Consider the following 25,218-nt stretch of genomic DNA (forward strand, 5'->3'; position numbering starts at 1 on the left):
CTTAAGCGCTAGTCACATCCAAACCTGCAGCCACTATGCTACTACATCATGTCTTATACTCCAGTCACATCCAGAGCTGCAATCAAAACCCTGCTGTTACATCATGTCTTTTGCTGCAGTCACATCCAGAGTGGGAGGAACCATTGTGCTGTTACATCATGTGTTATGCTCCAGTTGCATCTACAGTCGTGGCCAAAAGTTTTGAGAATGACAAAAATATTAGTTTTCACTAAGTTTGCTGCTAAACTGCTTTTAGATCTTTGTTTCAGTTGTTTCTGTGATGTAGTGAAATATAATTACACGCACTTCATACGTTTCAAAGGCTTTTATCGACAATTACATGACATTTATGCAAAGAGTCAGTGTTTGCAGTGTTGGCCCTTCTTTTTCAGGACCTCTGCAATTCGACTGGGCATGCTCTCAATCAACTTCTGGGCCAATTCCTGACTGATAGCAACCCATTCTTTCATAATCACTTCTTGGAGTTTGTCAGAATTAGTGAGTTTTTGTTTGCCCGCCCGCCCGCCTCTTGAAGATTGACCACAAGTTCTCAATGGGATTAAGATCTGGGGAGTTTCCAGGCCATGGACCCAAAATGTCAACGTTTTGGTCCCCGAGCCACTTAGTTATCACTTTTGCCTTATGGCACGGTGCTCCATCGTGCTGGAAAATGCATTGTTCTTCACCAAACTGTTGTTGGATTGTTGGAAGAAGTTGCTGTTGGAGGGTGTTTTGGTACCATTCTTTATTCATGGCTGTGTTTTTGGGCAAAATTGTGAGTGAGCCCACTCCCTTGGATGAGAAGCAACCCCACACATGAATGGTCTCAGGATGCTTTACTGTTGGCATGACACAGGACTCATGGTAGCGCTCACCTTTTCTTCTCCGGACAAGCCTTTTTCCAGATGCCCCAAACAATCGGAAAGAGGCTTCATCTGAGAATATGACTTTGCCCCAGTCCTCAGCAGTCCATTCACCATCCTTTCTGCAGAAGTTTAATCTGTCCCTGATGTTTTTTTTGGAGAGAAGTGGCTTCTTTGCTGCCCTTCTTGACACCAGGCCATCTTCCAAAAGTCTTCGCCTCACTGTGCGTGCAGATGCGCTCACACCTGCCTGCTGCCATTCCTGAGCAAGCTCTGCACTGGTGGCACTCCGATCCCGCAGCTGAATCCTCTTTAGGAGACGATCCTCGCGCCCTGAAGCCTTCTTAACAAGAATTGACCCTCTTTCCTTGAAGTTCTTTATGATCCTATAAATTGTTGATTGAGGTGCAATCTTAGTAGCCACAATATCCTTGCCTGTGAAGCCATTTTTATGCAACGCAATGATGGCTGCTTGCGTTTCTTTGCAGGTCACCATGGTTAACAATGGAAGAACAATGATTTCAAGCATCACCCTCCTTTTAACATGTCAAGTCTGCCATTTTAACCCAATCAGCCTGACATAATGATCTCCAGCCTTGTGCTCGTCAACATTCTCACCTGAGTTAACAAGACGATTACTGAAATGATCTCAGCAGGTCCTTTAATGACAGCAATGAAATGCAGTGGAAAGGTTTTTTTGGGATTAAGTTAATTTTCATGGCAAAGAAGGACTATGCAATTCATCTGATCACTCTTCATAACATTCTGGAGTATATGCAAATTGCTATTATAAAAACTTAAGCAGCAACTTTTCCAATTTCCAATATTTATGTAATTCTCAAAACTTTTGGCCACGACTGTAGAGTTGCAGGGACCATTCTGATGTTGAATCTGCACATTACTAAATCTATCGAGATAAATCCCATGTGGAGCTGTAATACACAACAGAATAGGGTTGTCACGATACCAAAATTTTGATTCGGTTTCGATACCATAAAAAAGTATTGCGATACCTCAATACCACGCGAAAAAATTAACCGCCAAAAAAGCTGCGTGCATTCCGCATTTTATGGAACGTCTGGCCCATAATCGAACAGTCCTATCCTATTTTTTGGGGGGACAAAATTCCAAATCGTGCAGTTTTTATTCATTTATTTTTTCTGTTACTGCGTTCACCACATGAGATATTTTTTTATATTTTAATAGTTTGCACTTTTCGGACGTGGCGATATGTAATATGTTTATTTATTTATTGTTTATATATTTTATATGTAAAATTGGGAAAGGGGTGATTTATACTTAATATTTTGGTGTTTATTTTTATTTTTTTCCTTTTTATTTCCCCTCTTAGGGGCTAGAACCTAGAATCTTTTGATCTCTTGTCTATTCATCCTAATAAGAGATCTATTAGGGTGAATAGGACTCCATACTCTCCCTGCTGTCCTGTGCATAGTACAGATAGCAGCAGGGAGCTTAGCATGACAACCGATCGGAGCCCCGCGATTACACTGCTGGGGCTCCGATTGGAAGCTGCCACTACACCACCAATGAAGAGGGGACCTTTTGGCCACTGCCACCAATGATTTAATACTGGGAGGAGCGCACTGCGCAACCAATGACTTTAATACTGGGGGGGTTGAGGGGCGCACTGCGCCACCAATATTTTTAACACTGGGGAAGGGGGCAGGGCGCACTGCGCCACCAAATTAGATAACTAACGTTTAATACAAATACAGGCGGCAGGTGCTGAATTATATAGCCGGCTCTCGGCCTCTATGACAGGGAGCTGCGATCAGCGGCAGTTAACCCCTCAGGTGCCGCTGATCGCAGCTCCCTGTCATAGAGTTTGGCTCCCGGCTATGTGATTCTGCAGCCAGCACCCGCCTCCTGTATTTGTATTAATGGTTTAGGTATCTTAAGTAGTGGCGCAGTGGCCACAGCCCCTCCCCTCCTCCTCCCCTCTCTCCTCTCATTGGTGGCAGCAGAAGCACAGGGTGGAGGGAGAGACTCCCTCTTTCTCCCCTGTGCTGCTGAAGAGAACATGGAGTGCGCTGAGAGCGGCGCGTGCCATGTTCTGTGATACTAGGCTGATAGGTAGATGGCAAAGTAGTAGATGGATAAATGGCAAATCCCGGTATTGAATCAATACCGGTACCAAAGTATCGATTGGGTATCGATAATTCGATACCCGGGGCAATCCTACAACATAATACTAAATCTACTAAGATAAATCCCCCTGCTTACTCTTAACTATAGCTAGGCAGATTTGCCTTCCAGACACCTGGGAAAGCTGGGTTCTTTGTACTGCGTAAGGGTAACATTATATGGACAGTGTGTACAGCTCCACAAGACTTGTAATCCTGCTTTCTCACACTCATGAATGTCAAATTTGCCTATACAGGCAGTGGGAAATCTCTCCTGGCTATACAGGCAAACAATACCCATGCCTAGTTTGCGATACTATAACGTTCCATCATTACTTACTTTATATAGAGCGCTATATCACCTTTAATAATAGTCTTTGGACGCATGTGCCCAGTGGTCACATACATGCCCGTTTCTTCTTCAACTAACCTGCATATAAAGCTTGGTCCCTTCTCCTAAGTGTCTTATTACCATGGCAACAACGCATTGGATGTCATCTGGCCTCACTGCACCACGTACGCGGGGGCATGCACCGAATATTCAGAGTATTCGTTCCAGGAGTACATTCCAGTATCTATTCGGCCTCAGGTAAATAGCGCTGTGTTTCAGCATATTGTCAGTGTTCTCCCTTGATCTTTTGGATCATTATACTGTATATCATCCATCTTGCCTCAATATTTATTATAGTTCTAATCAAGTCCAAGTTTATTTTGAAACCTATACATATAGAGGTAAATTTAACCAGGCATTTCTAATTAACAATTTTGGATGCCATCTGATAAATGTTTTTGTGAAAGGCATGTCATTTGTTTTTTTGGAGATATGTCTTGTATTATTTAGATATTTTATGTTTTGTATCTTTTTTTATGGCTGTAGTTGGGTTTATTCTTTTTTTCTGATTTTGGCTGTATTGAATTTTTTATTTTATGAACTACATCCAGGGATACTGTATTGTGCCATATATACATTTTTTACTGTATATTTTATTATAGATTTATCTGCTGAGGAAGGGCTGCACACACCTAAACATCCGGCTTATTATACAGTGGCATTTTAATGATTCATGACTTATACATCTGGATCGTACTTTGGATGTTTGTGTTTTTCACAATAAAATATTAATTAATTGCATTGGATTTATTTGAGTGCTGTGAATTTTTGGATAAATACAGGCAAACTTGACATTCAGGCACCTGGGAAAGCTGGGTTACTTGCACAATGTAAGGGTAACTGTAACAGTGGCTGCTGAGGCCCTGGACCCCGCTGGTCACTCTAAGCCTGTCTTGCAGGAATTACTACATGAAGTGAAGTGCCAGAGTGAATGTCAGGATGTCTTGATGCAGTTCATGTAAAATGTTGCTGCTCGTCTAGATGCCATCTCTTCTCCAGCTACCGCAGGGTCGCCAGCCGCTGCTACCCCTGCAATACCCAGATCCGTGAATACGGGGTTGTGTGCCGCTGGTGTGCAACTCCCTCTGCCATCCTGCTATGGTGGTGATCCAAAAACCTGTCGTGGATTCCTGAACCAGTGCCTGATCCACTTTGAGTTGCATGGGCAGAAGTTTCTTACTGAGCGGTCCAAGGTTGCCTTCATTGTTTCCCTGCAGTCTTATGAGGCCCTTGCTTGAGCAAATCCTATTTGGGAACATGTAGGTCCAGAGACCACCAATGTGCAGTCTTTCCTGGCTACCTTCCGGCTGGTCTTTGAAGAGCACGTCCTCTGCTGCATCTACAACAGGGTTCCTCATCTCTGTGGGTCAGTACGCTATCCAATTTCGTACCCTGGCTGCTGAATTTGCATGAAACAATTGAGGCTCAACTGGCACTGTTCTGGGAGGGCCTTTCTGACCGGATTAAGGATGAATTAGCTGGTCGTGAGCATCCGTCTACTCTGAATGACCTGATCTCTTTGGCCACAAGGATAGATATGCGTTTCAGGGAACGTACTAAGGAGGTCGCATACACCAGAAGACCACCTCGCTTGGCTCCATCCTTCCAGAGGCTGGACCTTCCTCTAGCGTCCACCCCATCGGAAGAGCTCATGCAAATAGAGCGCCTTCGATTGTCTGACCAGGAACGTTTACGTCGCAAAGCAGAGAACCTGTGTCTGCATTGTGGAGGCCAGGGCCACTTTGTGGCCAGGAAACGCCAATGTCTAGGATCAGTTGGAGAGGTGGTCCTAGACAAGGAGAAGTCCTCTCCGAAACTCTCAGTTCCAGTGACTCTCTCACACCAGGGAGTTACACTGTCTGTGCCTGCATTCCTGGACTCTGGGTCAGCCAGTAATTTCATTCAGCAAGCTCTGGTCTATCAGTACCGGCTTCCCACCATCTGTCTAGAAAGGCCTCTGTCAGTGGCTTCCATAAATGGATTAAATGGAATTACCACTCCCGGAACCAGTGCTTTCTGTCACTATGCCCCTTAAGCTGCAAATTGGGATTCTGCATTCTGAGATGATCTCCTTTTATGTGCTGCCAGCCTCCGTGAATCCGGTTATCCTTGGTATTCTGCCTGGTGCCACTCCTCCTCGTGGTCGAGTCTACCCACTCTGACTTCCAGAGACCCAAGCAATAACTGAGTACATTAAGGAGAATCTCGAGAGGGGGTTTATCTGGAAATCTACCTCCCAGCCGGTGCCGGGTTCTTCTTTATGCAGAAAAAAGATGGATCCTTACGGCCTTGTATCGCCTATCGAGGTCTGAATAAGGTCACACTCAAGAATCGATACCCTCTTCCGATAATCTCTGAACTTTTTGACAGGATCCGGGGGACTAAGGTCTTCACTAAACTCGACCTGCGTGGTGCATACAACCAAAGGGCGATGAATGGAAGACTGCTTTTAACACTCGTGATGGACACTATGAGTATCTCGTCATGCCTTTCGGCCTGTGCAATGCTACCGCGGTATTCCAGGAGTTGGTAAACTATATCTTCCGGGATCTGCTCTATGTCTGCGTGATAGTTTTCCTGGATGATTTACTGATCTACTCTCCAGATCCGAATACTCACTGGAAGCATGCACGTTTAGTTTTACAGCGATTGAGAGAGAATCGACTCGAGAAATGCATCTTTGAAAAATTTACCGTATTGTTTCTCGAATACATTATCTTGGATGCCGGGTTACAGATGGATCCTGAAAAATTGAACACAGTAATGGACTGGCCTCTGCTCTTACTAAGAAAGCGGTGAATGCCAAAGACTGGACTCCTGAGGCAGAGGCGGCCTTCCTCGAATTAAAGAGGTCCTTTGCTTCTGCACCTGTTCTGCGGCATCCCGATGTCTTATGCCAATTTTTTTTAGAAGTGGACACCTCCTCCATAGGAGCCGATGCTGTTTTACTACAGAAAGGTTCCAAGCGCAAGATGTTTACATGTGGGTTCTTCTCCAAGCTCTTCTCACTGGCTGAGAGGAATTACTGTATATGAGACAGAGAACTTCTGGCCATAAAACCTGCCTTGGAGGAGAGGCGTTATCTATTAGAGGGGGCCCAACATCAAGTGATAATCTTCACTGATCACAAGAACCTCACATATCTTTAGACTGCCCAGCGTCTAAACCCTCGTCAAGCCAGGTGGGCTCTCTTCTTCTCCCGTTTTGATTTTGAGGTGCACTTTAGCCCAGCTGAGAAGAATATCAAGGCGGATGCGCTGTCTAGGTCATTTGACTTCTCCGACCAGCAGACTGAGCCTCAGTACATCATAGATCCGGCCCGATTGATCACAGTGGCTCCTGTCTTGATAAAAGACATCCCTCCCGGGAAGACATTCGTGCCATCTGCCGAGAGGAGATGTATTTTAGCTTGGGGGCACAACTCCAAACTGGCCGGTCAACCAGGGATCCGCAAAACCACAGAACTTGTGTCTCGCCACTACTGGTGGTCCACATTGTCCAAAGATGTGCATGATTATGTCTCTGCCTGCACTGTCTGTGCTCAAAATAAAGTCTTCAGGATCAAACCACCCGGATCATTACAGATCTGCCGGATGCACAGCTATTTGGGTGGTCGTGGACCGCTTCTCCAAGATGGCACACTTCGTTTCTTTGACTGGATTTCCCTCGTCTGCGGAACTTGCTAAACTGTTCGTGAAACATATATTCCGTTTGCATGGTTTACCTAGGCATATTGTTTCTGATTGCGGAGTCCAGTTTAATTCTAAGCTCTGGAGAGCTCTCTGCCGCCTGCTAGAGATCGACTTGGACTTCTCTTCCGGTTATCATCCCCAGACCAAAGAGCAGGTTGAGCGGATCAATCAGATATTGGAGAACTATCTCCGGCATTTTGTTTCAGCTAAACACGATAATTGGGTACAATTGCTACCTTGAGCAGAGTTCACCTATAATAACCATACTAGTAAGTCTACATGGATCCTCTCCTTTCTTTGTCGTTTTTGGATAACATCCTCGTACGCCTCTCCCTGTTCCTATATCTTCTGGGGTACCAGCGGCAGATTCTTCTTTTAAGGATTTTTTTAAAGATTTGGCATGATACCAAGGTCTGCATCAGTAAAGCGGTGACCCGCATGAAGATGAATGCAGACAGGAAAAGAAGAAAACCGCCTCAGTTCTCGTCTGGAGACAAGGTATGGCTATCCTCCAAAAACATCCGTTTATGGCTCCATTCACACGTCCGCAAGTGTGGTCCGCATCCGTTCCGCAATTGTGCCGAACGGGTGCGGCCCCATTCATTCTCTATGGAGACGGAATGGATGTGGAGAGCATCCGCATTTCCGGAGCGTGGCCCCGATCTTCCGGACCGAAGCTCCGCAAGAAAATAGAGCATGTCCTATTCTTGTCCGTAGCTGCGGACAAGAAAAGAACTTCTCTATTTAGTGCCGGTCATGTGCGGCCTGGTGTATTGCGGATCCGCAATACACCACGGATGTGTGAATGGACCCTAAGGGTTCCTAGCTTCAAGTTTGCCCCTAGGTTCCTTGGACCATTCGTAGTTTTGAGGAGGATCAATGAAGTGACTTATAAGTTACGGCTACCGCTCTCTCTACGTATCCCGAATGCCTTCCACGTGTCCTTGCTTAAACCTGTAGTCCTAAACTGCTTCTCGACGGCTCCGTCTACTCCTACTCCGATATCTGAAGATTCAGAGGGGAAATTCGAGGTCAAGGACAAGGTCAAGAAGCGTGGTAAGAAGACCTACTATCTGGTGGACTGGAAGGGCTTCAGTCCCCAGGAAAGGTCTTGGGAGCCAGAGGAGAATATTCATGCACCGGACTTGATAAAAATGTTTTTGTCCTGTCATGGACTCAAGAAGAGGGGGCGTAAGGGGGGGGGGGGTTACTGTAACAGCGGCTTCTGTACGCCACTGTGCTCCCACTTACCGCCGTGGTCCTGGGCGCTGTGTTCAGCAGTGATCCTTCTGTCCACCGCTGCAGTCTTGGGCTGTCGCTGTATGTGCTGTGGTGCTGAGGATTCCGCTCCACAGGTTCCATTCAGCCCTGGCCACTGCATGCTTGCTGCTGGTTTTGTGTTTACACTGCCCTAGGGGTGGCGCACATCACTCCCTGGGCTGCATGGGTTGGGTCATGTGACCTCGCTGACCGACCCAGGCTCTCCTGCAGGTACTTAAGTGGCTCAGCCCCCTTCCCAGATACCTCAGTGTCAAGGTCATTGTGTTTGCTAAGCTCCTGATACTCACGTGTGCTCCTGACTTATACCTTGTTCCTGGATTCTGCTATTCGTCTGATCCCTGCCTGCTTGCCTTGACTCTCCTATTGCCGACCCGGATTGCCTGACCCGTTTCTGTGCCGCATGCCCAGACCTTTTGCCTGTCTGAATACGCCTCTGCCTCATCCTTCGGTCCTGCACTGTTGCTCCTGGTAACAACCCCACCTGCCTGACTTCGCTTGTACTTCTGGTACCTACCCAGGTATATCCTGGTCCACCGGGACCAGCTGCCTTGTGTGCCTTTCCTCCTCAAGAGGTAGTGACCTGGTGTACCCCTCGGGAAAGTCTATCCCCACCATCAGGGGTACTGTGAAGAATCGAGGGGTACACTTAGACAACGCCCTTAGAGGAGGTGGGACACGTGGCACAGTGGGTTCACACCCGCTGGTTTGTGACAGTAACATTATATGGACAATGTATACAGCTCTACAAGATTTGTAATACAGCTTTCCCATACAGATGGATGTCAGATTAGCTTATGGAGACAGTGAGAAATCATTCCTGCCTATATAGGAAAATGGCATTCAGGCACCTGAGAAAGCTGGATAGCACTTTATGTAGTTTCAGTGGCCTGGTACTATTCTTGTTTTGTAAGAGGCTGCAAAAGTTTTGCAACTTCCATACTCTCACAGTGTCTAACAGACTATTGAAGTGAATGGGATGTTAAGCCCTACCCCTTGGCCAAGCTTCCTATCTGCCTGTGAGCTCATGCTAGTGTCCAGAGTCAGTCTATAGCCAAAGATGGAGATGAAGAGAGAAATGAGGCACATCTCTGATTGCAGGATATCTATTGAACTGCTTTCTTCAGCGATTTACAGATGTCCATGGAGAAAGAGCTAAAGCCTAACTTTCCTGAGCAGGTTATGCTTCTATATCACTCCAGCAGAGTTTATGCTACTCAATGCAATTCATATGGATAGTGATTTCACAGTGATTTTCTGTAGTGTAATAAGAGTCTAATGGGGTCCTTTATCAAACTGGTGTAAAGTAGAACTGGCTTAGTTGCCCATAGCAGTATGATTCAACCTTTCATTTTCTAAAGGAGCTGTGAAAAATGAAAGGCGGAATCTGATTTGTTGCTATGGGTAACTAAGCCAGTTCTACTTTACACCAGTTTGAAAAATGACCCCATAAATGTAGATGCAGGCTGTTTTACCTGTTCAGGTTTTCTTAAGCCAAAAACAGGAGTGGATTGAAAAAAAGAGGTAAGGCAGTATTTGTCCTTTATACTTACTTTCACTTTATGAACCTGGTTTTATCCTCACAAACTGCATCAGAAACCTCGAACATGTAAACCCAGCTTGCGGCTGGAAACAAAGCCTTAGGGTACGGACAGTCGTATGCGGTCAAACTGTGTCCACATGTGGCAACCAACCTTGACATGTTTTTACCGCAAAATCGTAGGTCACTGGCTGCGGCAGGTGGACATGGCTTGGCTGCATGCAGCCAGCCCCACAGCTAGGCCATACCATTAGAAAACAGATGCACCAAATCTGATTCAAATGATTAAAACATCATTAGAAATGATCTAGGAGGAACGACTGTTAACTGCAGTATTTTGTCCCGATTTCATGAAAATAGTAAAAAAAAATAAAACTCAAGACGGCTGAAGGTGCATATACCATTATGTCTCCAGCATTTAGTTTCAATCCAGACATAGAGCTATTACAAGAGTTAAAAAAATACATCATATGTTAGAGATGCCTATGAGTCTAGAAAGAGATTTGAAAAGACCACTAAAAGAAACCAATCATTCCACTGTCTGAAACACGATCATCTACGAATGGAAAACACTTTACACTGCTCAGACCAGGCCATTCAGTCAAGTTCTGAAGAATGTAAGATGCTCAAAGTTGTCTGTAAGAAACACAAGATGTAAAAGTAGTTCTTGCCAACACTGGTGTCATAGTACATAAGTCTACTGGCTAGAACACTGTGGCAAGACATGAATGGCTAGATTTTATAAATTATTTTATATTTATTAGCATTTTACATCACCTTATCTTTATATATTGCTGAATTCAACATGCCCACGTACAGTATGTTAGGGTATAATTACTCTTCCACATGCCTGTATGTACTATAGTACTGTTATATAGGTGCTATGATGTACATGATGGTATTATTTTATGAACACTAGTTTTATGACCTCTAGGATGTAGAATGGTTATAACCTCTTATTTACTGACACTTATAATCAATGATTTTGATGCTCGTCAGTTGATGTTTTTTAAAGGGGTATTCCAATTTTTTGGTATATTGATGGACTCCACGGATCAGCTGCTGGCGCTGGAAACAGTGGACAGAGCCAGAACCAGAATGCTCTGTTTATAGCGTACTGCAGCTCAGCTCTCATGGATGTGATTGGGAGCTCAGCTGCAATACCCAGGCATGCCACTAAACATTCTATCTCCATCCACTTTGCAGATTCCTGGTGCCAGCAGCTGCCAAAAACAGTGTGCTGGAGTCCCGCAGATTTGCAATTGATGACCAATCTGGAGGATGGCTAATCAATATCAAAAACCCAGAATACTCATTTAAAAGGGTTGGGCAAGGGTTTTATATTGATGACCTATTTGTCAGGATATCAAACCGGGAAAAGGGGGGTCAGCTGTCTGAAGAGGAGGTGGCGCTCCATCCGAGCGCTGCTTTCTGTTCATTACACTACGCATTGTCTCGCTTGCAGCAGAGTCGTAGTGTAAATTACAAGTACTCACTACATTCAAGTGAATAACTACTTGTAATTACCCTGCACTTCCAAGATGACAGTGTAATGAACAGGAAGCAGCACTTGCATGGAGCGCCAGCTCCTCGTCAAACAGCTGATAAGCGGGGGTGCCGGGTGTCGGACTCCCGCCAATCAGATACTGATGACCTATCCTGATAGGACATCAGTACAAAACCCCTGGACAACCTATTTAATATTCTACTGTAGAGTGCAAAGATAAGATTTGAGAGGATGATGGATCCGCGACTATGGATCCAGGACACTAAAGAAAGAAAATGTGATTATTATTTTTTTAGGCATTTAATGGGTATCACTCACCAGGGCTGATATCTGTAGGAATGTCCTTCTCCTTACATAGCTGGGACACACTCACATAAGTCTCTTCTTTTTCTGTCAGGTCTCCATATTTTAGGTCATTCACCTTTGTAATGTAAATCACACCATAGTGAACAAATGATGTACAATTAAGATGACGATCATGAGAACAGGTGTCTGCAAGTGCCACTGAACTCTTCCATGAAAATGCAATGGTAGTGCACCTGCACGGCTACGGTTTACTTCTATGGGACTGCGAGCGCTGTACTCAGAAGTCTCATAGAAGTGAATGGAGCAGTGATCGTGCATGCGCAATACCGCTGCATTCTCATGATGTAGTTTGGCGGCATTTGCGGACCCCCAGAGATCAAACATTTATTCCCTAACCACAGGATAGGAGATAAGTGTTATGAGTCGCACAATCCCTTAAACTTAATAAAGTGGTCCTCTTTTCCCATTAATAATTACCATATGTGGTACTCCTGTAATTGTAATGACCTGTAGAATATTATTGATATGATGTTAAAATTTTTTAGCAGATTTGCATTTTTTTCTCATATGGTACCAATAAAACTACAACTGGACGCACAAAAAACAAAAACAACAAAAACATCAAGCTGGCTCTTGGAATGTAGAGACACAAACAGGACTTGTTTCCATAAAACATGGTTTTACTGTGCAAATATAATTGTCATTGCCATTTTTATACCAACCCATACACTAAAAATAACTTGGTTGGTAAACAGCAAAAAATAAAATAGTAAAGGCACAATGGGAGTATTATTGATACTGAATAGGAGGAGACGCTGGCATTGACCCCGAGTCTATCCCTGAGTGAAGCTGCTGGATTGAACCAGCTGTTTTTGCTCCATAGAGTGTACAAGACCCCACTATTCCTGCTTAAAATTGGATATAGAGGAGACTCCTGTTGTCCAAAATGTAGTGAGTCAGAGGCTGATCTGTTACATATGCTATGGAGCTGCTGTGCAATAAGAGACTATTGGAGTGCAGCTAATCAATAGTCTATAGTGCAGATTTCCCTCTCGATCCTAAAATGGGCCTACTGGGCATTTTTGAATCTGATCAACTACAGACGCCCATTATTATCGGAATAAATAGGATGTTGTACCAGGCACGTAAAACACTGGCAGCCAAGTGGATACAACCACTGCCTCCTGTTATAGCAGAGTATATAGCACGACTGAATGTTATTAGACTGGAAAGGGAGGGTCTATCTCAAGCAAAACTGCCTCTCGAAATTTGAGGCGATATGGGGTCCCTGGATTGATAGATCTGGAGTCTGCAGTCCGTGGTTGGCACTTACGAGGGGACTTATACAACCATAATTGAGGGGGAGTACGATACTAGGGAACTTGAAGTTATGACATTGTGGTGTCCACCTAAATCCAATTAAGGCTATGTGCTGATGACTGGGCGTTGCTGCTACCCCGGGGGAGCCTCTTCATTCTCCTTCTCTTCAGGGAGTCAACCCTGAATCTCTATTTCTCCTCTTCCTCCTTGATTTTTGGCAGCCAACTGTTACTGTGATTGTCTCGTGGGGGGGAGGTTAGTTGTGGACTTGCACTTGATTAATACTTATGAGTCAATTATGATTGTCGTGTCAATACTCTATCCTACTATGCCTGAACCGTTTTGGACACTGTAAACATGATGTGCATTTTATTTTATTTTTTGGATAAAACTCAGTAAAAAGATATCTGATAAAAAATAAAAAATAAATATATATATATACACACACAGTCACCTAAATAATTATTAGGAACAAACGTTCTATTTCTCATTAATGCAATTATCTAGTCAACCAATCACATGGCAGTTGCTTCAATGCATTTAGGGGGGTGGTCCTGGTCAAGACAATCTCCTGAACTCCAAACTGAATGTCAGAATGGGAAAGAAAGGTGATTTAAGCAATTTTGAGCGTGGCATGGTTGTTGGTGCCAGACGGGCCGGTCTGAGTATTTCACAATCTGCTCAGTTACTGGGATTTCCACGCACAACCATTTCTAGGGTTTACAAAGAATGGTGTGAAAAGGGAAAAACATCCAGTATGCGGCAGTCCTGTGGGCAAAACTGCCTTGTGGATGCTAGAGGTCAGAAGAGAATGGGCCGACTGATTCAAGCTAATAAAAGAGCAACGTTGACTGAAATAACCACTCGTTACAACCGAGGTATGCAGCAAAGCATTTGTGAAGCCACAACACGCACAACCTTGAAGCGGATGGGCTACAACAGCAGAAGACCCCACCGGGTACCACTCATCTCCACTACAAATAGGAAAAAGAGGCTACAATTTGCACAAGCTCACCAAAATTGGACTGTTGAAGACTGGAAAAATGTTGCCTGATCTGATGAGTCTCGATTTCTGTTGAGACATTCAAATGGTAGAGTCCGAATTTGGCGTAAACAGAATGAGAACATGTATCCATCCTCTGATGGCTACTTCCAGCAGGATAATGCACCATGTCACAAAGCTCAAATCATTTCAAATTGGTTTCTTGAACATGACAATGAGTTCACTGTACTAAAATGGCCCCCACAGTCACCAAATCTCAACCCAATAGAGCATCTTTGGGATGTGGTGTGATGGGAGCTTCGTGCCCTGGATGTGCATACCTCAAATCTCCATCCACTGCAAGATGCTATCCTATCAATATGGGCCAACATTTCTAAAGAATGCTATCAGCACCTTGTTTAATCAATGCCACGTAGAATTAAGGCAGTTCTGAAGGCAAAAGGGGGTCCAACACCGTATTAGTATGGTGTTCCTAATAATTCTTTAGGTGAGTGTATATAGTGGTACTGCTGTTTTTTCTACATTCTCCTCCACAAAGTGCTAATCAATAACTTATATGTACCCCAACGTTGTGCCATTGAACATTTTACAACTTCTCCTGCCAAAAAAGCCCTCATAATCTACATTGGAAATATGGAAATAAGGTGGCACATGACCACTGCATTGGTTCATGCGATGACCGTGGATACAGGACCGGAAAAGCGTCAAAATGGAGCATCAGTGGACCAAGTGAGTGGCTTTTTGTGTGCGTAATATATATGTATATATAATTTTATTGTATTTTTATTAAACACATTCTGACCCTTAATTCAATTTTGTTGGACAACCCCTTGAAAGGCCCTAAATAGGTGGGTCCTTAGAGGGATTGTCCAGTATATTGAAGGCCTATCTTCAGTAGAGGCCATCAATATGAGATCAGTGGGGGGTCCAATCTCATGCTGATCAGCCGATTCCTTGTAGCTCCAGTCCTGGAACTACAAAGCTCCAGCCAATGTGTAGTGGACAGAGCTTATAACTGCAGTGCTGCTCTCATTGAAGTGAATGGGAGCAGCACTACTGTTACCAGCTCAGTCTACTTCACAGTTAACAAAGCAGTTTAGTTCTGGCGCTGGACCTACAACAAATCAGCTAATTGTTGGGGGTGTGGGGTGTGTTTGATCCCCGCCAATCTGATACCAATAGTGTATCCCGAGGATTGGCCATCAATGTCAAATCCTGGACAAGCCTCTTTAAACGGTTAATGAATGAAGAACACAATATACAATATATACATTTGGTAGTTTCATCTACCTGATGATCCTGCAAGATATTATGATTTTCCTTTAAATAATTCTTGGAACATCTTTCCAGCGATTCTTTCTTACTGGATTCATCTGTAGAACACACACATACACAACATAACTAATGCCATAAAAATTTGGTATCTCCATAAACATAATGACTCACCGTAAACACCGTAAAAACAAAATCCTGTTTTTTCATACTATAGCCCCAAAAATGTTCCCAAATAAATGTGTTTCTTAATTAACCCTTTCAGAACCAAGCCACTTTTCAGCTTAAATCCCAGGCCATTTTTTGCAAATCTGAAATGTGTCACTTTGTGGTAATAACTTTGGAACGCTTTTACTTATCCAAGCCATTCTGCCAAGCCATTTTCTCGTGACACATTGTACTTCATGACAGTGGTAAATTTGAGTCGATATATTTCCCCTTTATTTATAAAAGTATCGCAAATTTACCAAAAATTAGAAAAAATTCACAATTTTCTAAATTTTAATTTCTCTACTTTTAACACATTTAGTAATTACTCATAAAATAGTTATCAATCAACATTCCCCATATGTCTGCTTTATGTTGGCATAATTTTGTAAATGCAATTTTATTTTTATTTAGGACATTAGAAGGCTTAGAATTTTAGAAGCAATTTTTCAGATTTTCAACAAAATTTCCCAAACCATTTTTTAAGCACCAATTCAGTTACAAAGTGATTTTGAGGGCCTTATGTAATGGAAACCACCCATAAGTGACACCATTTTAAAAACTACACCCCACAAATTATTCTAAACTGATGTTACAAACTTTGTTAACCATTGAGGTGTTCCAATGGAGGTGAAATTTAAAAATTTCATTTATTTGGTCGATTTTTTTAGGTTAATCAATTTTTTCTTCCGACTCAGCAAAATAAACCTCAATATGCATTACTCTGATTCTGCAATTTACAGAAATACCCCATATGTGGCGGTAAACTGCTCTATGTGCATGTGACAGTGGTAAGAAGGAAAGAAGGGCCATATGGATTTTGGAAGCAGATTTTGCTACAATGGGTTTTAGGCACTATTTTGTATTTGAAGAGATCCTGACGTACCCCTACAGTGGAAACCCTCAAAAAGTGACCCCATTTTGGAAACTATACCCCTTAAAGAATATATTAAGAGGGGTACTGAGCACTTTGACCCACTAAGCGTGTCTATTATTTTTATGAAGTTTTACACAGTAAAAGCATTTTTGAACAGAATAAAATCTTGTTTTTGAGTTGCCATTTTCTGGAAGCCATAGTTTTTTTTTTCTCACTTTTTGGGCGATTGTCTTAGGTAGTGGCTCATTTTTTGCGGTTTGATTGGTACCATTTTGGGCTACATAAGCCTTTTGGATCGCTTGGTGTGTGGCAAGGTGACCAGAAAATGGCACTGTTTTTATTTAAAAAAATTACGGCGTTCACCTAACGGGGTGGATCATGTGATATTTTTATAGAGCCAGTCGATATGGACGCGCCAGTACCTAATATGTCTAATTTTCTCTTTTTCCCCCATTTTGAAAAATTTTTGTGTAACTTTATTTTTGGAAAAGGACGCTTTTTTTTTTTTACTTGAGACTTTAAATTTTTTATTTATAAACAAAATTTTTTTCCTTTTTTAATTTTCTTTTTTGTCCCACTCTACAATGCATTACAATAAATCTGTATTGTGCTTTGGCTGTAAGTGTATTACACTGAGTAATACACTTCAGCCTGCTTGCCTGTGAGATCCTGGAGGCTGAGTCTCACAGGCTTACAGAGAAGGCAGCCGTCAGGATACTGCACATGCGCTGACCGCGGCATTGCGAGGGTTCATTTTCTGCAGGTGGGAAGATGCGAAGACGGCAGTGGAGTAATATGGGAGGAAACTGGCGTCGGGGACCAGGCAAGTATGTGCAATGTCACGGGTCCAGGCATTGTAGGGAGAGGGGTGGGGGTTAGTCAGTCTTGGATAACCCCTTTAAGGACAATGAAGATCTCTCTTCTTACCTGGTGATGAGAGAGTCTGGTATTTGTCCAAAATAATGTCCTTATACTGATCCTTATGGCCTTCTATATACTCCCACTCCTCCATGGACAAATAGACAGTCACATCCTGACACCTTAAAGGAACCTAATTCACACAGAGATACAACTTTAGTGGGGGAAAGGGTCAACCATGGAATTGTCTAATCACTCTGGCTTCTTTAGTACAAGTAGCACATACCTGGTTACAATGACACGTCATAATTTAGATGTTTCTTCCACACTATTTACTATGTCTTGTATATACTCATAGTCTACAAAATCACTGATAATACAATCAACTTCAACATTACAGCTTCACCACCTCCATTATAAAAATGTAAACCATTCGGTGATTGTACGTATTACAGGACATTGCTGTTGTAGCAAGACATTTATTATTCCATTAGATTTGAAAGAATACCGTGGGGCAGATTCACTCATCCTAAAGGTGATGTAAGCTTAGCAAGGCTGTGTAGGCCTGCACCAGACATATCACAATGGCCCAGGCTGGATGGTAAATCTGGTGCAGGGATAGACACTTTTCTCTGACTATACCAACTATTAGTTGGCTTAGGGCTCATGCACACGATCATTGTCAGCCGCAATCTGGCCGCAATATGGAAGGTGCGGAACGGAGGCATGGAACCCCACAGAAGCACTACAGAATGTTTCAGTCCGTGCCTCTGCATTGAAAAGAAATACATGTTCTATTTCTTTGCGGTGCGGACAGATCATGGACCCATTCAAGTTGAATGGGTCTGCATCCGCCTGCACCAGCCACACGGATGGTGCCCGTGCGGTCCCCAATGTACGGAAAGGGCGGCACACGATCATGTGCATTAACCCTTACTTTGAGGACCTCCTAGATGGCTAATGATCCCCAATACATTCACACTGTAAACCAACAGTTTACATTAATGCTATGTAGTTTACAGAGGGTGGAGATATATATGCATTACATACATACATTATATATATTACAGATATACACCCATTTATCACCTATTCACAGGAGAAATGTATGATCACTGGCGTCTGACTAATGGGACCCTAGAAATCACAAGAATAGTCCAATCCAATGGAGCACTGCTCCACTGACTGTCTATTGGACTACTGAGTACAGTGTTTGGCTATCTCCGTCAGTTCCATAAAACTGAACAGTGATGGTCACTGATGTGCACTACTACACTTTTTACACAGTGGACTCAAAGGTATCCTGTTCTTGTGAATGGTGGGTGTCACAGCAGTCAGACCCCCAGCAATCTTTGTTTATAGGAAAACCCCTTTAACAAACAGGGTGATGATAATGATCCCACACAGAATCAGGCAGTGTCTAGTCCCTATCATCCTCATGCCATAGACTCCAGTCCTCACAATGCTCTATGTCCTGCAGATACTTGCTGCCTGGCTGCAGTTGGCTCTGTCTCTTACAGTCCATAGCTCTACTACTACAGACAGGCTGAACATTGTGCAGCACAGAGTACACAGCAAGTCCTGATTCTATGCCCCAAAAGCTGTATTTTTCAGTGGACCGGCTGTGACATGGGAGCAGAGTCTCGATTTCTGTTGAGACATTCAAATGGTAGAGTCCGAATTTGGCGTAAACAGAATGAGAACATGTATCCATCCTCTGATGGCTACTTCCAGCAGGATAATGCACCATGTCACAAAGCTCGAATCATTTCAAATTGGTTTCTTGAACATGACAATGAGTTCACTGTACTAAAATGGCCCCCACAGTCACCAGATCTCAACCCAATAGAGCATCTTTGGGATGTGGTGGAACGGGAGCTTCGTGCCCTGGATGTGCATCCCTCAAATCTCCATCAACTTCAAGATGCTATCCTATCAATATGGGCCAACATTTCTAAAGAATGCTATCCGCACCTTGTGGAATCAATGCCACGTAGAATTAAGGCAGTTCTGAAGGCAAAAGGGGGTCCAACACCGTATTAGTGTGGTGTTCCTAATAATTCTTTAGGTGAGTGTATATATTGCCATATCGCGCTGGAGCTCCCCCACCTCCATTTTTCATCCTAACATGGCTAACCGGTGTTCCCCTAGATGATGACTTGGAGAAAGGTGCGGCTAGAGGCTTTTCTGCAAAGGTCTGGACAGGAGAGATAGAGATTACCTCCTGCAGATCCAATACTCCTTTTCTCAGCCTCTCCCTCCAGAAGTCATCAATATCTGATCGTGCAGCTCAGTCCCATTTAAATGAACGTGCCTGGGCTGCAATACCAAGCATAGCCACTTTATAATGTACAACGCTGTGCTTGGCATTCTGTAAGGAGGCCACAGCTCTCCCCCAGCCCAGGGTGTTGGACTCCCACTGATCAGATATAGGGGAGAACAGGTCATCAATATTGTACTCCCGGAAAACCAGCTTAAGTGCTACAGAGTGTAGGGGGCCCGGATTATTACATCATCACCCTACCAGTCTTCTGGATTTTTCCCTCGAGAGCGAATGGCCAATCTACTCGTGGGCATCCCCATCAATGAGACAGTGAGAGCCACTAAGTAAGGTACTTGGTTGGCCATTAATTTTGTTTGCCCAAATGTGACACCAAACAAGACTTTCCCCAGCTGAACACCACATTGGAAAAAGGCTTCAGTGTAAACTCATATTCACTTCCCTGCTGAGTGATTGTTGGTGCACGGCCCATGTGGCATTTACCTTTATATACCCTGGTGTTTTACACGGCTTTTACTGAAACAAATCTTTTTTTCCAGCTTGGCTTTTCCATCATACAACTCAGTTACATCTCTGCAATGTTCTTATCGTAATAGAAATGGTAAAAAAAAAGATAAGAATATAACTCCTCTCCCATGGTTCTGTATAGGGAGGAGCGAACTGCTGGCCATAGACTTCTATTATGACGGAATGCATAACGGAATACCTCTAAAGGCATTCCGTCATTGATCTGCGTTATGTTCCATGGTAATGGAATCCATAACGTAATTCAGCGTAAACCCCAACCCAAAACTTCAAAAACTGAAGTTCGCTCATCCCTAGTTCTGTACTTTAGGAAAACTTTTTATATGTCGCCAAGACCTCTATTGATCGTTAGAACGAGGAGATAGACGGCAGAAAACAGACTCAGTAGAAAGTCTGAGCCCATCTCTATTCAGACTCCAGCAGTGAGGAGAGAGAGCTCCTCTCTCCTCGTTCTAGACATCAGGTCTTATCGCTCAGACGGCCAACAAACTCACTATGACATATCAAAGGTTGTCCCAAAGTACACTGCCACTTTAAGTTTAAAAGGGTAGTCCAACACTGCTTAACCCTTTAATGGCCAGGCCTGAAAAGTGATTTAGCACTTGGTGGTTTAACAGCCCTTACTTTATTTGTTGGTCTATGAAAATAATTTTTGCAACTTTTTTTTTTTCACATGGTACCTAGGGCTTTCTATTATGTTTTTAGAGATTCTTTTTTTGTTTTCAGGGAAAACTGAAAAAAAAATAAATATATATATTAATTAATTTTAAAAAGTATGTTTTGTTTTTTTTGCATGCACTGGGCAACCACGGTGATGGTTTCGGCTGTCGTGGGCATTTTTATTTTATTATATATTTTCACATTTTTTTATATATTTTCACATAATATGTTCATATTTTGCACTTTTTTACTGTAACTAGGATATCTAAAAGAGCCCCAGCTCCAGGAGAAAAGAGCCTCCCTGTAGGGGCACTGCACACAGGCAGAGCTGATCAGGGTCTGCTAAGACCTAGTAGTTCTGCTATACCCAAGACATCCAGTGATCACATGATAGCCCCTCTATTCACTGCTTAGCAGTAATAAACCACTTCTGTCTTCTCCTCAGGGTACCCTGTTGTCACTGACAGCTGGCAAACTGACTTGCTCCTGCTAGAGTGAAGGAGCAGGAGCTTTCATTTGGTGTCATATACGTATAGTGCTCCAGATTAACCACTTAAGGACCACAGGTTTATACCCCCCTAAAGACCAGGCCCTTTTTTACAAATCGGCACTACACTACTTTCACCGTTTATTGCTCGGTCATGCAACTTACCACCCAAATGAATTTTACCTCCTTTTCTTCTCACTAATAGAGCTTTCATTTGGTGGTATTTCATTGCTGCTGACATTTTTACTTTTTTTGTTATTAATCGAAATTTAACGATTTTTTTTGCAAAAAAATGACATTTTTCACTTTCAGTTGTAAAATTTTGCAAAAAAAAACGAGATCCATATAGAAATTTTGCTCTAAATTTATAGTTCTACATGTCTTTGATAAAAAAAAAATGTTTGGGTAAAAAAAAAATGGTTTGGGTAAAAGTTATAGCGTTTACAAACTATGGTACAAAAATGTGAATTTCCGCTTTTTGAAGCAGCTCTGACTTTCTGAGCACCTGTCATGTTTCCTGAGGTTCTACAATGGCCAGACAGTACAAACACCCTACAAATGACCCCATTTCGGAAAGTACACACCCTAAGGTATTCGCTGATGGGCATAGTGAGTTCATAGAACTTTTTATTTTTTGTCACAAGTTAGCGGAAAATGATGATTTTTTTTTTTTTTTTTTTTTTTCTTACAAAGTCTCATATTCCACTAACTTGTGACAAAAAATAAAAACTTCTATGAACTCACTATGCCCATCATGAAATACCTTGGGGTCTCTTCTTTCCAAAATGGGGTCACTTGTGGGGTAGTTATACTGCCCTGGCATTCTAGGGGCCCAAATGTGTGGTAAGGAGTTTGAAATCAAATTCTGTAAAAAATGACCTGTGAAATCCGAAAGGTGCTCTTTGGAATATGGGCCCCTTTGCCCACCGAGGCTGCAAAAAAGTGTCACACATCTGGTATCTCTGTATTCAGGAGAAGTTGAGGAATGTGTTTTGGGGTGTCTTTTTACATATACCCATGCTGGGTGGGATAAATATCTTGGTCAAATGCCAACTTTGTATAAAAAAATGGGAAAAGTTGTCTTTTGCCAAGATATTTCTCTCACCCAGCATGGGTATATGTAAAATGACACCCCAAAACACATTCCCCACCTTCTCCTGAGTACGGCAATACCAGATGTGTGACACTTTTTTGCAGCCTAGGTGGGCAAAGGGGCCCATATTCCAAAGAGCACCTTTCGGATTTCACAGGTCATTTGTTACAGAATTTGATTTCAAACTCCTTACCACACATTCGGGCCCCTAGAATGCCAGGGCAGTATAACTACCCCACAAGTGACCCCATTTTGGAAAGAAGACACCCCAAGGTATTCCGTGAGGGGCATGGCAAGTTCCTAGAATTTTTTATTTTTTGTCACAAGTTAGTGGAAAATGATGATTTTTTTTTTTTTTTTTTTTTCATACAAAGTCTCATATTCCACTAACTTGTGACAAAAAATAAAAACTTCCATGAACTCACTATGCCCATCAGCGAATACCTTGGGGTCTCTTCTTTCCAAAATGGGGTCACTTGTGGGGTAGTTATACTGCCCTGGCATTCTAGGGGCCCGAATGTGTGGTAAGGAGTTTGAAATCAAATTCTGCACAAAATGACCAGTGAAATCCGAAAGGTGCTCTTTGGAATATGGGCCCCTTTGCCCACCTAGGCTGCAAAAACGTGTCACACATCTGGTATCTCTGTATTCAGGAGAAGTTGAGGAATGTGTTTTGGGGTGTCTTTTTACATATACCCATGCTGGGTGAGATAAATATCTTGGTCAAATGCCAACTTTGTATAAAAAAAATGGGAAAAGTTGTCTTTTGCCAAGATATTTCTCTCACCCAGCATGGGTATATGTAAAATAACACCCCAAAACACATTCCCCACCTTCTCCTGAGTACGGGGATACCAGATGTGTGACACGTTTTTGCAGCCTAGGTGGGCAAAGGGGCCCATATTCCAAAGAGCACCTTTCGGATTTCACAGGTCATTTTTTACAGAATTTGATTTCAAACTCCTTACCACACATTTGGGCCCCTAGAATGCCAGGGCAGTATAACTACCCCACAAGTGACCCCATTTTGGAAAGAAGAGACCCCAAGGTATTCGCTGATGGGCATAGTGAGTTCATGGAAGTTTTTATTTTTTGTCACAAGTTAGTGGAATATGAGACTTTGTATGAAAAAAAAAAAAAAAAAAATTTTTTCCACTAACTTGTGACAAAAAATAAAAAATTCTAGGAACTCGCCATGCCCCTCACGGAATACCTTGGGGTGTCTTCTTTCCAAATTGGGGACACTTGTTGGGTAGTTATACTGCCCTGGCATTTTCCAGGGGCCCTAATGTGTGGTAAGTAGGTAAATGACCTGTGAAATCCTAAAGGTGCTCTTTGGAATGTGGGCCCCTTTGCCCACCTAGGCTGCAAAAAAGTGTCACACATGTGGTATCGCCGTATTCAGGAGAAGTTGGGGAATGTGTTTTGGGGTGTCATTTTACATATACCCATGCTGGGTGAGAGAAATATCTTGGCAAAAGACAACTTTTCCCATTTTTTTATACAAAGTTGGCATTTGACCAAGATATTTCTCTCACCCAGCATGGGTATATGTAAAATGACACCCCAAAACACATTCCCCAACTTCTCCTGAGTACGGCGATACCAGATGTGTGACACTTTTTTGCAGCCTAGATGCGCAAAGGTGCCCAAATTCCTTTTAGGAGGGCATTTTTAGACATTTGGATACCAGACTTCTTCTCACGCTTTGGGGCCCCTAGAATGCCAGGGCAGTATAAATACCCCACATGTGACCCCATTTTGGAAAGAAGACACCCCAAGGTATTCAATGAGGGGCATGGCGAGTTCATAGAAATTTTTTTTTTTTGGCACAAGTTAGCGGAAATTGATATTTTTAATTTTTTTCTCACAAAGTCTCCCGTTCCGCTAACTTGGGACAAAAATTTCAATCTTTCATGGACTCAATATGCCCCTCACGGAATACCTGGGGGTGTCTTCTTTCCGAAATGGGGTCACATGTGGGGTATTTATACTGCCCTGGCATTCTAGGGGCCCTAAAGCGTGAGAAGAAGTCTGGAATATAAATGTCTAAAAAATTTTACGCATTTGGTTTCCGTGAGGGGTATGATGAGTTCATGTGAGATTTTATTTTTTGACACAAGTTAGTGGAATATGAGACTTTGTAAGAAAAAAATAATAATAATTCCGCTAACTTGGGCCAAAAAAATGTCTGAATGGAGCCTTACAGGGGGGTGATCAATGACAGGGGGGTGATCAATGACAGGGGGGTGATCAATGACAGGGGGGGTGATCAATGACAGGGGGGTGATCAGGGAGTCTATATGGGGTGATCACCACAGTCATTGATCACGCCCCTGTAAGGCTTCAATCAGACGTCCGGATGCGTTTTGCGGATCCGATCCATCTATCAGTGCATCCGTAAAAATCATGCGGACATCTGAATGGAGCTTTACAGGGGGGTAATCAATGACAGGGGGGTGATCAGGGAGTCTATATGGTGTGATCACCACAGTCATTGATCATGCCCCTGTAAGGCTTCATTCAGACGTCCGGATGCGTTTTGCGGATCCGATCCATCTATCAGTGGATCCGTAAAAATCATGCGGACGTCTGAATGGAGCTTTACAGGGGGGTAATCAATGACAGGGGGGTAATCAATGACAGGGGGGTGATCAGGGAGTCTATATGGGGTGATCACCACAGTCATTGATCACGCCCCTGTAAGGCTTCATTCAGACGTCCGGATGCGTTTTGCGGATCCGATCCATCTATCAGTGCATCCGTAAAAATCATGCGGACATCTGAATGGAGCTTTACAGGGGGGTAATCAATGACAGGGGGGTGATCAGGGAGTCTATATGGTGTGATCACCACAGTCATTGATCATGCCCCTGTAAGGCTTCATTCAGACGTCCGGATGCGTTTTGCGGAT

The 25,218-nt window shown here is 43.1% G+C and overlaps 1 protein-coding gene across 1 annotated transcript in view; it reads right to left on the reverse strand.

Annotated features, from left to right (window-relative positions):
* The window catches only part of LOC121005610 (oocyte zinc finger protein XlCOF7.1-like), a 110,121-nt gene that overhangs the window by 14,052 nt on the left and 70,851 nt on the right, over positions 1 to 25,218 (reverse strand). The window contains exons 12-14 of the mRNA XM_040438386.1: positions 17,328 to 17,451; positions 15,335 to 15,417; positions 11,734 to 11,836 (exon numbers count right to left, since the gene is read on the reverse strand). Coding sequence (XP_040294320.1) covers positions 11,734 to 11,836; positions 15,335 to 15,417; positions 17,328 to 17,451 — 310 coding nt within the window. The remainder of the gene's footprint in view (positions 1 to 11,733; positions 11,837 to 15,334; positions 15,418 to 17,327; positions 17,452 to 25,218) is intronic.

Source organism: Bufo bufo, chromosome 6, assembly GCF_905171765.1.
Source record: "Bufo bufo chromosome 6, aBufBuf1.1, whole genome shotgun sequence".
NCBI lineage: Eukaryota > Metazoa > Chordata > Amphibia > Anura > Bufonidae > Bufo > Bufo bufo.